General features: G+C 47.5%; 1 protein-coding gene and 1 pseudogene across 1 annotated transcript in view; both read right to left on the bottom strand.

Moving 5' to 3' along the window:
* Positions 1–6182: 6182 nt before the first annotated feature.
* The window catches only part of LOC139229038 (E3 ubiquitin-protein ligase TRIM11-like), a 30267-nt gene continuing 16087 nt past the window's right edge, over positions 6183–20362 (bottom strand). The window contains exons 4-6 of the mRNA XM_070860698.1: positions 12175–12197; positions 8242–8369; positions 6183–6878 (exon numbers count right to left, since the gene is read on the bottom strand). Of these exons, the coding sequence (XP_070716799.1) occupies positions 6328–6878; positions 8242–8369; positions 12175–12197 (702 nt within the window). The 3' untranslated portion in view covers positions 6183–6327. The remainder of the gene's footprint in view (positions 6879–8241; positions 8370–12174; positions 12198–20362) is intronic.
* LOC139229407 (5S ribosomal RNA) lies at positions 20107–20225 on the bottom strand (annotated as a pseudogene).

Here is a 20362-nt window from a genome sequence, read left to right as displayed (position 1 = left end):
GTGAACCGTCTCTGTCCCCCCTCCAAAGCCAGTATATCCTTCCTTAAGTAAGGTGACCAAAACTGCACGCAGTACTCCAGGTGCGGCCTCACCAATACCCTATACAGTTGCAGAAGGACCTCCCTGCTTTTGTACTCCATCCCTCTCGCAATGAAGGCCAATATTCCATTCGCCTTCCTGATTGCCTGTTGCACCTGCAAACTAACTTTTTGGGATTCATGCACAAGGACCCCCAGGTCCCTCTGACCCAGGTAAAAAGCTAGTTCTTACATGTGATGCGTCAGCATACGGGATCGGGTGCGTTTTACAGCATGTCAATGCTGCGGATAAATTACAACCCATAGCTTATGCCTCCAGGTCACTTTTGCGGGCGGAGCGTGGGCATGGTATGGTGGAGAAGGAGGCGCTCGTGTGCGTGTACGGTGTCAAAAAGATGCACCAATACCTTTTCGGGGCCAAGTTCGCGTTAGAAACCGACCACAAGCCCCTCACGTCCCTGCTATCCGAGAGCAAGACAATAAACACCAATGCCTCGGCACGCATCCAACGGTGGGCACTCATGCTGGCGTCTTACGACTACACAATAAGGCACAGACCAGGCACAAACAACTTTGCCAACGCGCTTAGCAGGCTACCCCTGGCGACCACGGAAGGGTCCGATGAACAGGACTGTGAGATGGTCATGGCAATCAATGCCTTTGAGTCCACAGGTTCACCCATGTCAGCTCGCCAAATCAGAGCCTGGACGACCAGCGACCCCACGTTATCCCAAGTCAAAAGATGTGTTTTAACTGGTGACTGGGCAGAGGCTCGCGATGCCTGCCCCGAGGAGATCAAACCTTTCCATAGGCGCATGCATGAATTATCACTACAAGCAGACTGCCTGATGTGGGGCAGCCGAGTAGTCATGCCTTTGTGAGACAGAGAGGCGTTTGTCCGGGTGCTCCACCGTGAGCACCCGGGGATCGTTCTCATGAAGGCCATAGCCAGATCCCACGTCTGGTGGCCTGGCATTGACGCGGACTTGGAGCTCTGCGTCCGACGGTGCACCATTTGTGCCCAACTCAGCAATGCCCCCAGGGAGGCTCCCCTGAGCCCCTGGCCCTGGCCCACCAAACCGTGGTCGCGGGTGCACGTAGACTATGCGGGCCCATTCATGGGCAAAATGTTCCTCGTAGTTGTCGATGCATTTTTAAAGTGGATCGAATGCACCATTTTAAACTCGAGCACCACCTCCACCACTGTGGAGAGCCTTAGAACCATGTTTGCAATGCACGGCATTCCTGACATATTGGTCAGTGATAATGGTCCATGCTTCACCAGTGTAGCATTCCAAAATTTTATAGTTGACCACGGCATAAATCACGTTAAGATGGCACCGTTCAAGCCGGCCTCCAATGGCCAGGCGGAGCGAGCAGTGCAAATCATTAAACAAAGCATGCTTAAAATCCAAGGTCCCACGCTGCAGAGCCACCTGTTGCGATTGCTGCTGGCATACAGATCTCGTCTGCATTCATTGACTGGGGTTCCCCCCACGCAACTATTGATGAAACGGACCTTAAAGACTCGGCTCTCGTTAATCCTCCCAGACATGCATGAAATTGTCGAGGCAAAGCGCCGGAAGCTAGCTGAATACCATGACCGAAATTCGAGGGGGAGGTGGAATGAGATAGGGGACAAAGTGTTTGTGCTAAACTATGGCAGGGGTCCCAAATGGCTTGCAGGGACAGTAACAGGCAAGGAGGGAAACAGACTAAGGCCAAACCTGCCGGAGGCATGTCAACCAAGTAAAAAGTAGATTCACCAACAACACTGCAGAACCGGAGGCAGACTACAATGTGGAACTCACACCACACCTGGTGGACAGACAGAGGGAACAACCTGAGGAAAGGGCAGTCTCAACAGACAGCCCAGGCGAGATACCAGCAATCATACTGAATGAAACAGACAGCCCAGGCGAAATACCAGCAATCACACCGAAAGAAAAACAGGCACCAAGGCAAACAACTGAACCACAACTAAGACGCTCCACACGAGAGTGTAGACCACCTGAGAGACTGAATCTATAAAGACAATAAGACCTTGGGGGAGGGTGATGTCATGTATCTCACACCACTGTATATAACTGTATCTTACCATGCTATATATGACTGTAACTAGATATGACCTGTAACCATAAGCATACTTTACCACCAGGGGTGCACTTGCAGGAGACACTGCACACCTGTCCCACACAGGTATATAAAGGCAGGTCTCAGGCAAGTATGGCATTCCAGAGCTGTGAAATAAAGGTGCAGGTCCTGAGTGACCTTGACTTCAGCATGTGCCTCGTATAAGTCTGTACTGCAGGGACAGGACTTTACATTAGTGCCCTCAAAAGAAACCCCCAAAAATACAAGGGGGCACTTGAAAAGTTTTTGGAGTGTCCCTCCCCCTTTAATCAGGGGCACTTGATTACTGATCACAACTTAAAATAGTTGTAGAGCTTGTTGAGTCCCCTCCATGCTTTTCAGTTCTGTGCGGAGGGAATTCCTGTACGGGCTGCTCCTGCACACTCTCCATCCTCGTCTACCGTCCCGACATGCCATGGCGCACCATCTTGCCGTCCGGAGAGGCAAGGAGTGCTCTCTACGTGGGAGTCCTCCCTTTATTTATTGGGGACTTGGCCTGGAGGGTGGTGCACGGAGCAGTCCCGTGCAATAAGTTTTTAAGTTGGTTCATGGGCTCCCAGGCCGCCTGCAATTTCTACGGTCTGGAAGAGTCCGTGTTCCCCGTTTTTATGGAATGTGCGAGGTTGCAGCCACTCTTCCAATATTTGAAGAGGATGCTCCTCAAATTCTGGTTGCACTTCAGTCCCACACTCCTGATCTTTGGGCACCCTGTGTGGGGGGAAGTGGGCAGGTCTGAGGGCCTCCTCGTAGGACTGCTCCTCGGCATGGCCAAGGGGGCCATCAGTCGGTCCAGGCAGCGGGCGGTCGAGGGGGCCGTTCAGCCCGACTGCCTGCCTCTCATCCACGGTTACATCCGAGCCAGGGTGTCCCTGGAGATGGAGCACGCGGTGTCCACCGGTACACTCGCGGCCGTCCGCGAGAGGTGGGCGCCGGAGGGACTGGAGTGCATCATCACCCCCGGCAACCAAATTTTAATTTGATTATTATTGTTTAAAGTTTAATTTGTTTATTTGCCGGTTTTAGTGCCCCCCCCCCCCCTTTTAGCCAGGGAGCATTTGTATAATTTGTGCTTTTAGTGCCCCACCCCAAAAAAAAACAAAATAAAGAACAACAAAAAATAAGGAAGCACTTGTTTGAAAATGTGTGGTGTGTGTCCCCCTTTAATCAGGGGGCACTTGATTTAATTGTTTATTTGATCACAACTAAAAGAGTTGTAGAGTTTGTTGAATCCTCTCTCTGCCTTTCAGTTCTGCGCGGAGGGGATTCCTGTACGGGCTGCTCTTGCACACTCTCCACGTTGCCATCCTTGTCTGCCGTCCGGACACGCCATGGCGCACCATCTTGCCGTCCGGAGGAGGCGGGGGTCCCCAATGGAGTGCACTCTATGCGGGAGTCCTCCCCCTATTTATTGGGGACTTGGCCTGGAGGGTGATGCACGGAGCAGTCCCGTGCAATAAACGTTAAAGTCGGATCACGAGCTCCCAGGCTGCCTGCAATTTCTCCACTCTAGAAGAGTCCGTGTTCCATGTTTTTATTGAATGTATGAAGTTGCAGCCCCTATTCCATTATTTGAAGGGGCTGCTCCTCAAATTCTGGTTGCACTTCAGTCCCACACTTCTGATCTTTGGGCATCCTGTGCGGAGGGGAGTGGGTAGGTCCGAGAGCCTCCTCGTAGGACTGCACCTGGGCATGGCCAAGGGTGCCATCAGCCGGTCCAGGCAGCGGGCGGTCGAGGGGGTCTTACGCGGTTACATCTGAGCCAGGGTGTCCCTGGAGATGGAGTACGCGGCCTTCCGCGAGAGGTGTGCACCGGAGGGACTGGAGTTCATCATCACCCTCGGCAAACAAATTTTAATTTGAACCACGTATAATGTTTAATTTGTTTAAGTTTGTCGGTTTTAGTGCACCCCCCCCCCTTTAGCCAGGGGGCACTTGAATTAATGATTTATGTTTTACAGATACAACAAAATAATTGTAGAGCTGTTGACGAACTGACCCCCGTCCGGACGGAATTCCTCATCGGCGCCGAGCCCCGAAACCTCCCTCGAGAGCCGGCGCCTCACAACTTGAATCTCCTCCGGGAAATCCCCTCCGTGCCTTTCAGTTCTGCACGGAGGGGACTCCTACACAGGCTGTTCTTGCACACTCTCCACTTTGCCATCCTCATCTGTCGTCCGGACACGCCATGGCATATCATCTTGCCGTCCAGAGGAGGCGGGGGTCCCCAATGGAGTGCAGAAGTCCTCCCTCTATTTATTGGGGACTTGGCCTGGAGGGTGTTGCACGGAACAGTCCCGTGCAATAAGTTTTTAAGTCGGTTCACGGACTCCCAGGCCACCTGCAATTTCTGCGGTCTGGAAGAGTCCGTGTTCCACGTGTATGTTGAGTGTGTCAGGTTGCAGTCCCTCTTCCAATATTTGAAGGGGCTGCTCCTCAAGTTCTGGTTGCACTTCAGTCCCACGCTCCTGATCTTTGGGCACCCTGTGCAGAGGGGATCGGGCAGGTCGGAGGGCCTCCTTGTAGGACTGCTCCTGGGCATGGCCAAGGGTGCCATCAGCCGTTCCAGGCAGCGGGCGGTCGAGGGGGTTGTTCAGCCCGACTGCCTGCCTCTCTTCCGCGGTTACATCCGAGACACGGTGTCCCTGGAGATGGAGCACGCGGTGTCCACCGGTACGCTCGCGGCCTTCCGCGAGAGGTGGGCGCCGGAAGGACTGGAGTGCATCATCACCCCGGCAACCAAATTGTAATTTGATCCAGTTGACTGTCCAAAGTTTAATTTGTTTAATTGTGTCAGTTTTAGTGCCCCCCTTTAACCAAGGGGCACTTCATTTACTTGATTTACAGGTGCAACTTTAAAATAATTGTAGAGCTGTTGAGTTGTGAGTGGCTTAGCCAGTCACGTGATGTTCACAAGACTCAATAAAACCCCAGCCAGTTGGGTTCAGGGGATCCACGATGAGGCAGGTGGTTGTGAGCCTGGTGGATGAACTGGTAATGTGCAGTGTGATTGTTAAACCTTTGCTAATAAACCAACTAGTTCTTAATAGCAATGTGTTGCTATGAATTCTTCAGCGAAGAACCCATGAAGCAAATACATTACACTACCTCTGGCAAGAGGGGATAATTACAACTTGACACGTTTATATAAGAATTTTCCATTATGAATGTGGACAAAGCAATTTATAATGGTAAAAGTTGACAGAAACGTGCGACAAAAATGTGACACCAGGAAGTAAGGTTTTGTAGACAGGATGTATATGCAGACTTTAGATTTTTAATATATCATAGATATGTTAAAATAGAATATGGTTTAAACATAAAAATTACAAAAAATAAACGAATCAATTTTGCAGCAAGTTACTATCTGAGCCCAGATGCATATCTTTAAAACTTTGCCTTTAAATCTAGTTACACAATTTTCTTCAGCCAGTAGAAAATGAGAGCGTTAAGAGGCTGAAAATCCCTAGATAACGCCGCCCGGCGATGGGTGGCAAAGCCCTACCGTTGGCAGTAAGCGGCTTCGATGCCGCCGTCGAAATTGAGTTGGCCTTTGGTGGAGGAGCCAAGAGGTAATGCTGCGTTCTCGAATGCCACCCACGTGGTGATGTCAGATAGCATGCAGCGCCCTCTTGGCACCGCTGTCGCAATATTGTGTTTCTACGGTGGCCTTACCAGCAGGCTTTCGTACAGCCTGCAAAAAGTGGTGTGAACATAGCGGATCTCGGGCAGAATTGCCCAGAGATCAAGGCAAGTCTTTTACTTTATTTATTTCAGTATTTATTTACTAGTTGTACCAGTGGGGAAGTGTGGGTGTGGGTCGGAGAAGTTTCGGGTTTTTTTCTTCCAGTTTTTCCAGCTCACATGCCAGCAGCCTTCCGTTGGGAAATTGCGCCAGCCTCCTGAGCTCCCGCCCCACTGCCACCTGAGGATGAGTGCGCAACGCCACTTTTAGTGCTACTCGCTCATCTTTGGGCGTAAAGACTCAATTTGGCAGTTTGAGGCTGCACCTAACGCCCGGCGGTAAAATCAACACTCAGGCAGTGACACCACCTCAAAAACGGCCATAACCAATTTTGACTTTGTTACATCATTAGAGCCGAGATCAAACTCCTGGTTATTTTCCTCCAGCAGTTCAAAAATTAAAAAATTAACAGAGTCAAGAAAATGTCTGACTCAAGTCACACATAGTGATGCACTCACCGCATTCATTAACTGTCAGAGCCGGGTAGAGGGGCTTAGTGAATGCTTGCGGCGGGAAGATGTGTAGTAGGGTGAGTCTCCTGTCTGACACACTGTAAAACGAGATCATTCCAGCCTCGAAATCCACGTACACTCCCACCCTGGAGGGGTTTGCGGCAGATATTGTTGTTTTATTCCCATTGTACAGCGCTGTATAGGAGCCCAGCACTGAGCACAGGCTCCATGATTTATCGTTCATTCCCAGTGAGCACTCAGCACCAGGCCCCTTCCGTCTCAGGCTCCGGTAACAGACCCCCACCCGCCAGCAGCCTCCGCGGACCTCCACCTCCCAGTACGAGCGGCCGCAGCTCACCCCCTCAGCACACAGGACCTGTGGGAAACAGTCGAACCGGCCCGGATTGTCGGGGTACTTGGGTTTCTGCCTAGTTAGTGTCACGCTCCTGTTACTGTAGGACACGGCGAGCTGAGGATGGGCTGTTCCTCGATTCAGAATCGGTGTCTGTCCATCTGTGAACAAAAGCAGAAATCTGAGTAACTCCTTGTCATTCATTGCTGGGAACTGTTCTGAGGATAAAAGTACTGGGGCTGGAGAGGGAGTGAGTGTATTTACACCCCGGGGGCTGGGTGGGGAGAGTCGCACCATCATCATCATAGGCAGTCCTTTGGAATCGAGGAAGACTTGCTTCCACTCTAAAAGTGAGTTCTCAGGTGGCTGAACAGTCCAATACAAGAACCACAGTCCCTGTCACAGGTGAGACAGATAGTAGTTGAAGGAAAGGGTGGGTGGGACTGGTTTGCCGCACGCTCCTTTCGCTGCTTGCGCTTGGTTTCTGCATGCTCTCGGCGATGAGACTCGATGTGCTCAATGGCCTCCCGGATGCACTTCCTCCACTTAGGGCGGTCTTTGGCCAGGGACCCCCAGGTGTCGGTGGGGATGTTGCATTTTATCAAGGAGGCTTTGAGGGTGTCCTTGAAACATTTCTTCTGCCCACCTTGGGCTCACTTGTTGTGTAGGAGCTTCGAGTAGAGCGCTTGCCCTGGGAGTCCCATGTCAGGCATGCGCACAATGTGGTCCACCCAGCGGAGCTGGTCGAATGTGGTCAGTGCTTCGAAGCACTGACCACAGTTGCACTATATGGAACTGTTGGCCAATCTCCACCCCCCCCCCCACCCCACTTCATCGCCATGCCAAGGCTGTGTGTCAGGGAGCTCCTGGGCTTCCTGGGAAATTATTCCCTTGACGCCATTGAAAGGCTTCAGTGGATGCTTTGCCACAGAATATATGCACATTACAGCTCAAGCCTCCAGATGTCTCCTTCTTCAGCTCACAGTATAATGGTCTTGCTTTTCAGCTTAACCAAAATGCCGTTTTGCTAATAAACCAAATAGTTCTTAATAGCAATGTGTTGCTCTGAATTCTTAAGCAAAGAACCCATGAAGCAAATACATTACAGTGACGATGAAGGAACGGCGATATATTTCCAAGTCAGGATGGTGTGTGACTTGGAGGGGAATGTGGAGGTGATGGTGCTCCCATTCGCCTGCTGCCTTGTCTTTCTAGGTGGTAGAGATTGGGAGGTTCTGTTGAAGAAGCCTTGGCAAGTTGTTGCAGTGCATCTTATAGGTTGGACACACTGCAGACATGGTGCGCCAGTGGTGGAGGGAGTGAATGTTTTAGGTGGTGGATGGGGTGCCAATCAAGCGGGCTGCTTTGTCCTGGATGTTGGAGCTTCTTGAGTGTTGGTGGAGCCGCACTCATCCAGTCTTTGTAATTGACTTCAATGGAAATGGTGAATGGTTAGCATCATTTGCTCATTGCCAGCTTCAATAAGCGCGGATGGTGTAAATACTGTATTGCTTCACAACTTACACAGTAAAACCGTGATATCTCTGTCCCTCTCCACCCGTTCCTGCAGCCAATGTTCCATCTCCTGTAGTTTTGTTGTATCCAGTCCCGGAGTTGGGAGCAATGGGAATGGTTTCGATAAGTCACTCAATCTGATAAATCACACAATCACATTTAAAAGGCTGTGAGCTTTTGAGGAATGTGACTGAGATCAGGATTCTACTGGCAGATATTAAAACTGTTTCATCGTGACATCCTGTTATGGTACCTTACTTTGGAATGTATGCTCCTTTTCAATATTCTGCAATGCTTTCCATACAAAGTGCCCCTTTAAAAAAAAAGGCTGCATTTATGTACCCCCTTTTATTACCTCAGGATGTCTCAAAGCGCTTTACAGCCAATTAAGTATTTTTGAAGTGTAGTCACTGTTGTAATATAGGAAATGCGGCAGCCAATTTGTGCACAGCAAGCTCCTACACATTGCAGTGTTATAATCATCTGATTTAGTGATGTTGGTTGAGGGATAAATATTGGCAGAACTCCCCTGCTCTTCTTCAAAATAGTACCATAGGATCTTTTAACGTGTCATCTGAAAGGCATCACCTCCAACAGCGTTAGCCTAGATTTTGTGCTCAAGTCTCTTGAACCCACAATCTTCTGACTCAGAGGCATGAGTACTACCACTGAGCCACGACTGACAGCTTTATAATCATAGGTTCGCACCATGTATTCTCGAGATGTGGGAGTCACTGGTGAGGCCAGAATTTATTACCGATCAGCCAAGTTGCCCTTGAACCACTGCAATGTTTTGCAGCATTTTTGTTTGATCCAACTGAGGAGGTTGCTCGGCCATTTCAGAGGGCAGTCAACAATGTTGGTGTGCGACTGGAGTCACATATAGGCCCGCCCGGAGGCTTCCTTCCATAAAGGACATTAGTGAACCAGTTGGGTTTTTACGACAATCCAACAGTTTTATGGTCACGTGGACTGATACCAGCCTTTTCTTTCCAGCATTTACAAAACTGAATTCAAATTTTCAAACTGCCATGGAGCGAATTGAACTCATGCTCTATTATATTATTAGTCGAAGTCTCATGGATTGCTAGTCCAGTGATATAACTACTACACGACCATAACCTAATTTAACTCAGAATTCAATACTTGTTCACTTCATTAATAGCCTGCTAACATTGGTCAGTCCAAAAATGATTTATTGAAGCTTTACCGCTCCACAGTTAGGACCAAGAGTATCTGATCAATTAAAGCAGTTTGTTCTCAGCACTGTCTATTACGGACAGATTCCCGGTAGAGAGACATATCATAAAATTTCCCAAATGCATCGACTATTCTTGTCATGCTCTTGTTCTCCTTCTCCGCTCTCTGAGCCGGACAATCGTCACGCCTAGTCGGCACAGAAACGATGGGCCAAATGGCCTCCTTCTGTGCCGTAAATTTCTATGATTCTATGCTAGCATTAGTGCTGGGGTCATCCTGGGTCAAGGCTGGGTCAGGGGAAGAAAAGGCAATGTGCGAGCACACAGGCCACTGAGTCAGAAGGTTCAAGCATCGCACCATGACTGGAGCACATAATCTAAACTGACATTTCAGTGTAATGCTGAGGGAGTGCTGCACCGTTGGAAGTGCCGTCTTTTAGATCAGACATTAAACTGATGGTGCAGCACTCCCTCAGCATTGCACTGAAATGTCAGTTTAGATTATGTGCTCTCTCAGGTGGACGTAAAAAGTCTCAAAGCACTATTCGAAGAGGAGCAGGGGAGTTCTCCCCAGTGTCCTGTGCAACATAGAAACATAGAAAATAGGTGCAGGAGTAGGCCATTCAGCCCTTCTAGCCTGCACCGCCATTCAATGAGTTTATGGCTGAACATGCAACTTCAGTACCCCCTTCCTGCTTTCTCGCCATACCCCTTGATCCCCCGAGTAGTAAGGACTTCATCTAACTCCCTTTTGAATATATTTAGTGAATTGGCCTCAACTACTTTCTATGGTAGAGAATTCCACAGGTTCACCACTCTCTGGGTGAAGAAGTTTCTCCTCATCTCGGTCCTAAATGGCTTACCCCTTATCCTTAGACTGTGACCCCTGGTTCTGGACTTCCCCAACATTGGGAACATTCTTCCTGCATCTAACCTGTCTAAACCCGTCAGAATTTTAAACGTTTCTATGAGGTCAGTCCCACCATCCCGGGAATCAGTCTGGTGAATCTTTGCTGCACTCCCTCAATAGCAAGAATGTCCTTCCTCAAGTTAGGAGACCAAAACTGTACACAATACTCCAGGTGTGGCCTCACCAAGGCCCTGTACAACTGTAGCAACACCTCCCTGCCCCTGTACTCAAATCCCCTCGCTATGAAGGCCAACATGCCATTTGCTTTCTTAACCGCCTGCTGTACCTACATGCCAACCTTCAATGACTGATGTACCATGACACCCAGGTCTCGTTGCACCTCCCCTTTTCCTAATCTGTCACCATTCAGATAATAGTCTGTCTCTCTGTTTTTACCACAAAAGTGGATAACCTCACATTTATCCACATTATACTTCATCATTAAACTGCTCATTTTCCTTCCTTACTCTACCCCACCTCCCCTTCCCTGCTTTTGCACTTGCTTAAAAACTGTTACATCACTAACTTCTTCCAATTCTGACGAAAGGCCATTGACCTGAAACATTAACTCTGTTTCTCTCTCCACAGATGCTGCCTGACCCACTGAGTGTTTCCAGCATTTACTGATTTTATTAACTGATCACTTCTCCCATTTGTAGTTTGTGGGACCTTGCTGTATGCAGACTGGCTGCTCCTTTTGCCTACATTACAACAGTAATTGCATTTCAGAAGTAATTCATTGCCTGAGAAGCACTTTGGGGTGGGTATCCTGAGGATGTGAAAGGTACTATATAAATGCTAATTCTTTCATTTTTTATCAACTAAGTCAGCACAGTTGAGACATGGGACATTCCTAAGTTATCTACTCCAATCCCATTCCCTGCCCTTTCCCCATATTCCTTTACATGCTTCCTTTTCAAATACTTACCCAATTCCCTTTAAATGATGTTATAGTCCCGGCCTCAGTAGCCCCTGTGATAAAGCATTCTGTGTTCTAATAACTCTCTGTAAAATAAAATCTTCCAACTTCTCCCTTCAGTCTTCTCGTGATCACCCTGGGTTTAACGGCCCCTTGTTACTGATTCACTGACAATCTATCACTGTTTATTCGAGTAAAACCTTCCCTAATCTTGAACACCACTATTTGATCCTTCCTTTAACTTTTGTTTGTTCCAGTGAGACTAGTCCCAAGGTTCGAGCCTTTTGTTGTAACTATAGCCTCTCGTTCCTGATTCTAGTGAGCCCTCATGGTACCTTATATAAGAACATAAGAAATCGGAGCAGGAGCAGGCGATTTGGCCCCTCGAGCCTGCTCTGCCATTGAATAAGATCATGGTTGATCATACCTTCTTCATTGTTCCATACTCCAGACTCCATACTCCAGAACTTTACCCGATACTCCAATTATGGACAAATTCAACATCACTGCATCATTTTATAAAACCAACTGTGCTGGGTGTAAAACTAAATCTCAGAAGTAAAAGGGACAATGCACCACTTCTTCATGCAGCCAACTCCTATTTTATCTGATCTCAGCCAGTCTCTGCATTGGTCAAAATCGCCCTTGGACATTCTTAAATCAAATTCTGGGTCCCTCTCTCTGCCGCTAACACTTTCAATTTATTGCCCAATTCTTACATCTGTAACACTGGGTCATGTCTCCTTGCCCCAATATACAGGGTTTCTACACATGTGTCAGATCACGTATAGAACTTCAGCTGACCAAAGGCGCTATCAGTTCAAATTGGGTGCAACCACTTCATGGCCGCATGCCATTGGACATTATCTTCCAACATGTTCAATTAAAAAAATAGGAAAAAATCTGCTACTTACCTGTCAGTTACAGAATTAAACATCTGGAATAAAATACAAATGGAAGGAAGTATTAAAATAGAGCATGTGTGTTGACATGTACTCAATGCAAGCGTTCAAGAGAAATAACAGCTTCAGTAGACCAGCTATTCACAATCTATACCAATGGTTTGGATGAGGAGACCAAATATAATATATCCAGGTTTGCTAGGTGGGAATGTAAGTTGTGAGGAGGATGCAAAGAGGCTTCAAAGGAATATAGACAGGTAAGTGAGTGGGCAAGAACACGGCAAGTGGAATATAATGTGGAGAAATGTGAAGTTATCCACTTTGATAGGAAAACTAGAAAAGCAGAGTATTTTTTAAATAGTGAGAGATTGGAAAATGTTGGTGTTCAGAGGGACCTGGGTGTCCTTTTACATGAATCACAGAAAGTTAAGATGTAGGTACAGCAAGCAATTAAGAAAGCAAATGATATGTTGGCCTTTATTGCAAGAGGATTTTAGTACAAGATGTTAAGTCTTTAATACTCTTATGAATGACTCCACGAGGTCTCGTATTGTACTTGAACTGTTGTGACCTTAGTCCCATTTATTAGAACTCCAGAGTCAGGCACAAACATGGTGGGCAGCCCTTTTATACTGGGCCCTGCACAGCTATGCAGGTGACCCTCAGGTCTCCCACCGCAATGCCCTCTGGTGGCACACCTTATGTGACTATACAGTTAGTATACATGGTCTACATACATGGCACAAGAGTAAAATCGTCTTACTGCAATTATATAGAGCCCTGGTGAGACCACACCTGGAGTATTGTGTACAGTTTTGGTCTCCTTATCTAAGGAAGGATATACTTGCCATAAAGGGAGAGCAACAAACGTTCACCTGACTGATTCCTGGGACTGTCCTATGAGGAGAGATTGAGTAGACTAGGCCTATACTAGGTTAGAAGAATGAGAGGTAATCTCATTGAAGCATGCAAAATTTTTACAGGGCTTGGCAGGGTAGATGCAGGGAGGATGTTTTCCCCTGGCTGAGGAGTCTAGAACCAGGGGTCACATTCTCAGAATAAGGGGTCGGCCATTTAGGACTGAGATGAGGAGAAACTTCTTCACTCAAAGGGTGGTGAATCTCTGGAATTCTCTACCCCAGAGAGCTGTGGCGACTCAGTCTTTGAGTATATTCAAGACAGAGATCGATAGATTTGTGGATATTAAGGGAATCAAGGGATATGGGGAACAGTGCAGTAAAGTAGAGTTGAGGTAGAAGATCAGCCATGATCTTATTGAATGGCGGAGCAGGCTCGAGGGGCCGAATGGCCTACTCCTGCTCCTAATTTTTATGTTCTTATGCATTTTTTATTGAGACCAAAGTGAAGTGCTGCACTCAGAGTGCAGGCTGCAAACAGTATGGGAGCAGTTGGGATAAATCAAGGAATAATGATTAGGGAACCCTAAGCTTGAGTTTTAAAAGTTCCTCAGATGAAGGTAAGCGATCCAACAGCGTTGAGATCCTGGGAAAAGAACAAGAAATAACAGCACAAAGAGTAGGCCATTGTGCTCAGATTGTGCTAGGTTTTCCTTGGAGTGAGTGGCATAGATGTAAGTGGGTTTTGTGGCTTAAGTTGTGATCACAAAAGATTTGTTAGAATTTTTTTGTTGAAGAATGATCAGTGTCTGGATTGGACCTCCATCAAAGTTCTTTGGCGTTAATTCGCTGCTCCTTTAACAGTAATTTGGAGGATTATCTCGCAAACAGTGGGATTAAAAGTCATTCAGATACATTTAGCCACTTGTAATATGTCAGTCGTATAAGGCAACAAGATATGCAGGAAGCTTGTTGCTATGGTTTTTGGGGAGACCTATGTGGAATAAATTGCCTTTGTCATGTTTCGGGAATTGTTATTTTTTTTTGATCCTCAAGGAAAATATTTGGGAATGAGTTATGTTTAAGTATTGTATCTTAAAGCACAGTAAACTCGCACAGGTTTAAAAAATAAGCCACAGGCTGCGGGCATTGAAGTTGTGTATGAAAGCCAGACACACCAGTTTGTGGAATGACACGCCGCCTGTCTGAACCATTCTCCTCTCAACCCCTCCAATGCATCATGTAAGGTGACCAAAACTAGATGCAGGGCTCCAAATGTGTCCTCACCAGTCCTCTGCACTGAGTTTCGGGGCACATAACTTGGCAAAATTGCTAACATTAATACCTATTCCGTATCATGAACAGACAGAGCCCAGGAGAACAGTTCAAGGTACTGACCCTTGAGAGAATCTTTTTCATTTATCACCATCTCCTGATTTATTGCTTACCTGATTTTCACTCTGCCTAATTGTTTGATCAGTACTTGTCCCGATCGCCTGCCATACCTTTGGCACAATCCCCGGGGACAAGGCACAAATCGCAGTTTTTAGCCTTATAGATTGATTTTCCGTGGGTCCTGCCAGAGACCATTTTATTTTTATTTTTATTCATTCACAGGATGTGGCCGTCACTGGCAAGGCCGGTATTTATTGCCATCCCCAATTGCCTCGAGAAGGTGGTGGTGAGCCGCCTTCTTGAACCGTGTGGTGAAGGTACTCCCACAATGCTGACTTTGTCATAGCGGTTGATACAACTGCTAGGCCATTTCAGAGGGCAGTTAAGAGTCAACCACATTGCTGTGGGTCTGAAGTCATATATAGGCCAGACTGGGTAAGGGCAGCAGGTTTCCTTCCCTACAGGACATTAGTGAACCAGATGGGTTTTTATCACAATCATGGTCACCATTACTGATATTATCACCTGCGGTAATTCCAGGCATTTGAGAATAGCAGGAGACGATCTCTTGAGATGCACATCTCAAGGAGGGAGGAAAGGTGGTTGGTTTGGTTGACGGTACAATTGGTGAATCGCTGAATGGGGAATAAGACAAAGGAATACAGAAAAAAAGATAAAGGGAAAAATAGGCAATCAGGCTGCTCAGTCTGGGGAGGAATCATAGAAGTTTACAGCAAGGAAGGAGGCCATTTCGGCCCATCGTGTCCGCGCTGGCCAACAAGAGGCTGTCCAGCCTAATCCCACTTTCCAGCTCGAGGTCCGTAACTTCAAATGCACATCCAAGTACTTTTTAAATGTGGTGAGGCTTTCTGCCTCTATCACCCTTTCAGGCAGTGAGTTCCAGACCCACACAACTCTGTGTGTGAAGAAACTTCCCCTCAAATCCCCTCTAACCCTCCTACCAATTACTTTAAATTTATGCCCCCTGGTTGTTGACTACCTCTGCTAAGGGAAACAGACCCTTTCTATCCATTATATCTAGGCCCCTCATCATTTTATACACCTCAATGAGGTCTCTCCTCAGCCTCCTCTGTTCCAAGGAAATAAACCCAGCCTATCCAATCTGTTCTCATAGCTAAGATTCTCCAGTCCCGGCAACATCCTCATAAATCTCCTCTGTACCCTCTCCAGTGCAATCACATCTTTCCTGTAATGCGGTGACCAGAACTGTACCTAACTAGTGTTTTATACAGTTCAAGCATAACCCACCTGCTCTTGTATTCTATGCCTCGGCTAATAAAGGCAAGCATTCCGTATGCCTTCTTAACCACCTTATCTACCTGGCCTGCTATCTTCAGGGATCTGTGGACATGCACTCCCAGGTCCCTTTGTTCCTCTTTGTCCTACCATTTATTGTGTATTCCCTTGCCTTATTAGCCCTCCCCAAATGTATTACCTCACACTTCTCTGGATTAAATTCCATTTACCACTATTCTGCCCACCTGACCAGTTAATTGATATCTTCCTGCAGTCCGCAGCTTTCTTCTTCATTATCAACCACACAGTCTATTTTAGTATCATCTGCAAGTCTGGGCTTGTGAGGGGAAACCTGGTCATCTGAAGCTCGGAGGCAGTGAGGAACAGAAGGCTGACCAGGAGGCGTTAAGTGAGAATATTAAAAGGGAAGCATGGCATATTTTACTATTTTACTTGCTTTCACAGAGGGTTCTGTACTCAATCGAATCAAGGTAAGATTTGGTCACAATTGTTGCCCTGTACATTCACTCATCATCATCATCGCCGGTCCCTCGAACGAGGATGACTTGTTTCCACATGAGTTCACAGGTGTTTCATTGAAGGACCTAATATTCCAGGTCCCAAACTACATGTTGAAGGGTGGAAGATGCCTGTGTGTGGATTTTTTTAATGTGTAGTGACCGTTGTACACCAGCCACCACACGGGCTTGACAGAGCAAGGTCTTGGTCCAGTGGCAAGGGTTAACCAGGACGACTGGAGACCTGCTCTGCTGCACGGACCTAGTGCGCACACATATCGCAGTGTGGGCTGGCCCGTGCTGCCCCTGGGCCCTCGCCTCTTCTGGGCCCCGTACCCTCATTTGCCGCACCTCCATCACGATCTCTCGCCGCTCCTCCGCCACAAACATTCGCCGAACCTCCGCCACGATCACCCACCGAATCTCAGCCATGATCCCTCATCGCACCTCCGCTTCGATCACTCGCCGCACCTCCGCCACGACCTTCCCACTCCTCTGCTTTACCAGGGCCCCACCGATGCTCCTGCCCATGCTCCAAATGGCGACCTGGGTCCTGATGACGTCACCCAGTCGCCCACCTCAAAGCCGTCGCACACCTGGAGCAGCTCGTGCTGAAAGTTGTAGTGGCGCAGGTCGGGAAGTATAAGAGCTGGAGTGTAAGAGCTCTCCAGCTCTTTATACTAGCACATCTCCTGTGGCATTACTCATAGTAAGTCACAGGGTACCTAGTGTTATGTGGACAGGAGCATTGCATTGAATGAGAGCTCTCTTTAACTGCCGTGTCTCTTTAAGGCCCCTAGCCTAATTGCAGTTGGGTACATCTTGAAGGAAATTCGAAGCTAATGAAGAACTTTCTTCTTTTATAATACTTTAAATAAAATTTAGATGTTTAGGGAAAGTATTTATACTTAGAAGTTATCAAAATAATAAATGATTTAATAAACAATTTTAATTTTACTTGTGGCTTGCTTGACCCTATTGGAAATTTGACTTTTTTAGTTTCGTTCAGAGGTGACGGATCAGGTGAAAGTTGGGAAGGAAAACAGCTTGAAGGATTTGCATAAATACTTCCTGTTCTCAATGAACTGTTTGAAATGAAGCTTGGTAGAAAGTTGTGATTTCTGGAATTTGAGTAGTAAAGGGACAATAGGTAGAGCCTTAAATGCTGATGGATTGTTTAAAAATGTTTCCTTAGTTCAATTCCCCCCTCCCCAAGAAACCCTTCCAATGTTTGTGATAAATTTGGCAAAGAAGATTTGAGAAGAAATAATGACCTTGATAGATACTACTTTTCAGTTTTATTTATCTTTCTCTGTTTCTGTCTTTCTGTTTCTCTGTCTCTCTTGCTCACTCACATGTCCCACTTAGCTGCAGATGTGAAACTATTTTTTTAAGAGAAAGCCGGTTAAGCTTAGAGTCTGAAATTTGCAAGGAATTACAAATGCCCTTTGATTACCTTCAGCAGTTGCTGTCGAGCTTTGACTTGCCTGGTTAGATCAGTGGTTTTAAAGGCACAGGTCAGGTTAGCAGCTGAACATCACAAATATGTGCCAGCTCAGAGAATACCCATGAACAACATCATGGGAGATCTAAGTATATTGCAAATGTTTTGATATGTGTCCCTGATACATAAGGTGCTACATGTTGTTACACATGAAGATTTCAGGTCACATTTTGACCAGCCATTTCCTGCTGGCTTCAGAAAAAAAACCTTTCCAGCAATAGAAAATCTCTTTGAGCTAGGAATGTGGTCTTATACAGCAATAAGACCAAGGGGCCATAAAAGGACAAGCCCCATAGTGGCAGAATAATACATTGCCTGTAACAAGGTACCGTGTTCCTGTCATTATAAAACAACATATCCTCTGGTTTACTGTGAGCAACACCATGGAAGGTTTGCAAATTAATTTCAAGTTTTGAATGCATCATACTTTGCATAAAACACTGACAAATCACGTCTAAACATTCACTCACTGTCTGTAAATAAAGAAGCTTAATGATTCATTTCAGGCCTCATTTTGCCAGGTCTGACTGCAGAAAGATTGGAGAAGCACCCACATGGAAGGCATGATATCCAGTTCAGCTCACTATTGTTAAATCCCTGGGCTACACTATTGTATAATTAGATAGTGAGTAGTACGGGTGCACTCCTGAACATAAGACACTCAGACTGCTGACAATACCGCTGTGCCTGAGAGATGATTTAAGGCAGATCCTTATAATACTCAGGAATTTTGGATTGGGTTAAGGGGGGGGCCATGGCAGTGTAATTCTGTGTGGTACACTGGCGGGATCGGGCTTGATGGACCAAGGTTTCTTATATTCAACCACACGATTCTGTATCATATTAACATTTCTAACACATACAACCCTTTTGGTCTCTGGGTAGCAGTCCATGGTTAATGTTGGTATATTTGCATATTGTGCTATGGTCTAAGTTTGACCAGCCAATAGCGGGACATAGCCCACTCACCCCACAATCCTCAAGCTTAAGGCTGCAACATGCACCATGAAATATTAGAGAAAATCATTTTCACAGATGTGGAGAGAAAGGTGCAATAATGGGTTGGTGCTCAAAGTAGTTAAAGGAACAACTTCTGACTGGCTGATTTGTCATTCTTTAGATAGACAATCCTATTCCCTTTATGGCTGCGTCTATTTGTACGAACTGAAATGCAGCCATTTCTTTGATTGGCTCTCCATAACCTATTGCTGATTGGTCCTCTTGGAGGATAAGCCACACCCTGAAGTTCCTCTGGAATGTGTAACTGGAACCGCCCAGCCCAAGTTCTGACTGACTTTCCAATTTGTAATTCGATCCACTTTGACTTCAGAAGCCAGAGGATAGATCTCCCCAAAAGCCACCAAGTTCCAGCCGAAGTCCATTACCCCAGCACAAGTGCATCCCTCTGCCAGCTGAAGACCCTTACCCCAGCACATGTGCAGCCTCCGACAGCCGAAGTCCCTCCTTACCCCAGTGCAAGTGCATCCCTCCCCCAGCCTAAGTCCCTTACCCCCCCGCCCCCGCCATAGATGGGGCATTGTGTGCGGATTGTTAACGGGTTTATTGGGTATGAAGGGTCAGTGTCATGACTTTTGACTTTCAAACAATCCAACGATGTCGGGTGTGGGTGTAAAAGTGGTTGGAAGAACGTGAGTTGTCTTCCTTGAGTTCCCTCTCCCCCACTTCCCCACCCCTCCCCAACCCAGGCTCTCTCTCCCTCTCCCCCACCCCCCCCCCCCGCCCAACCAGGCTCTCTCCCAAACCCCCCCCAACCAGGCCCTCTCTCCCCCATCCCCAACCAGGCTCTCTCCCAAACCCCCCCAACCAGGCTCTCTCGCCCCCATCCCGAACCAGGCTCTCTTCCCAACCCCCCCCCCCCAACCAGGCCCTCTCTCCCCCATCCCCAACCAGGCTCTCTCTCCCCGCCCCCCCCCCCCAACCAGGCTCTCTTCCCCCCCACCCACCCCCCAACCAGGCTCTCTCCCCCACTCCACTCTTTCGTAGAAAACAAAATGAACAGTTAAATCAAGTGCCCCCTGATCTGGGGGACACTCCAAACACTTATCAAGGCCCTGTTTATTTTTTTGTGTGTTTTTTGGGTTTTTTGGGCACTAAAACCATACATTCTACAAGTGCCCCCTATAAAAAGGGGAGGGAGACACTAAAACCCAGCAATAAAATAAATTAAACTTTAAAACATATAAAATCAAATTAATATTTGGTTGCCGGGGGTAATGATGCACTCCAGTCCCTCCGGCGCCCACGTCTCGCGGAAGGCCGCGAGCGTACCGGTGGACACCACGTGCTCCATCTCCAGGGACACCCTGGCTCGGATGTAAGCGCAGAAGAAAGGCAGGCATTCGGGCTGAATGACCCCCTCGACCGCCCACTGCCTGGACCGGTTGATGGCAAAAGCCTACTGCACCTGGCATTCCCAGACGGTCTCCCATCCAAGTACTAACCAGATCTGACTCTGTTTAGTTTCCGAGATCAGACAAGATCGGTCTTTTTCAGACAAGTGTGGCTGTAGGCTCTCCCCCCACCCCCAACCAGTCTCTCCCCCCCACCCTGAACCAGGCTCTCTCACCCCCCTCCCCAACCAGGCTCTCCCTCCCCCAAACCGCCTAGTGGGAAGCTTGGGGCCCGGCGCTGTGGGGAGCTTGGGGCCC

This window comes from Pristiophorus japonicus, chromosome 18 (genome assembly GCF_044704955.1).
Source record: "Pristiophorus japonicus isolate sPriJap1 chromosome 18, sPriJap1.hap1, whole genome shotgun sequence".
Lineage (NCBI taxonomy): Eukaryota > Metazoa > Chordata > Chondrichthyes > Pristiophoridae > Pristiophorus > Pristiophorus japonicus.
The sequence above is the reverse complement of the archived record's forward strand: the minus strand, read 5'-3'. Positions and strand labels throughout refer to the sequence as shown.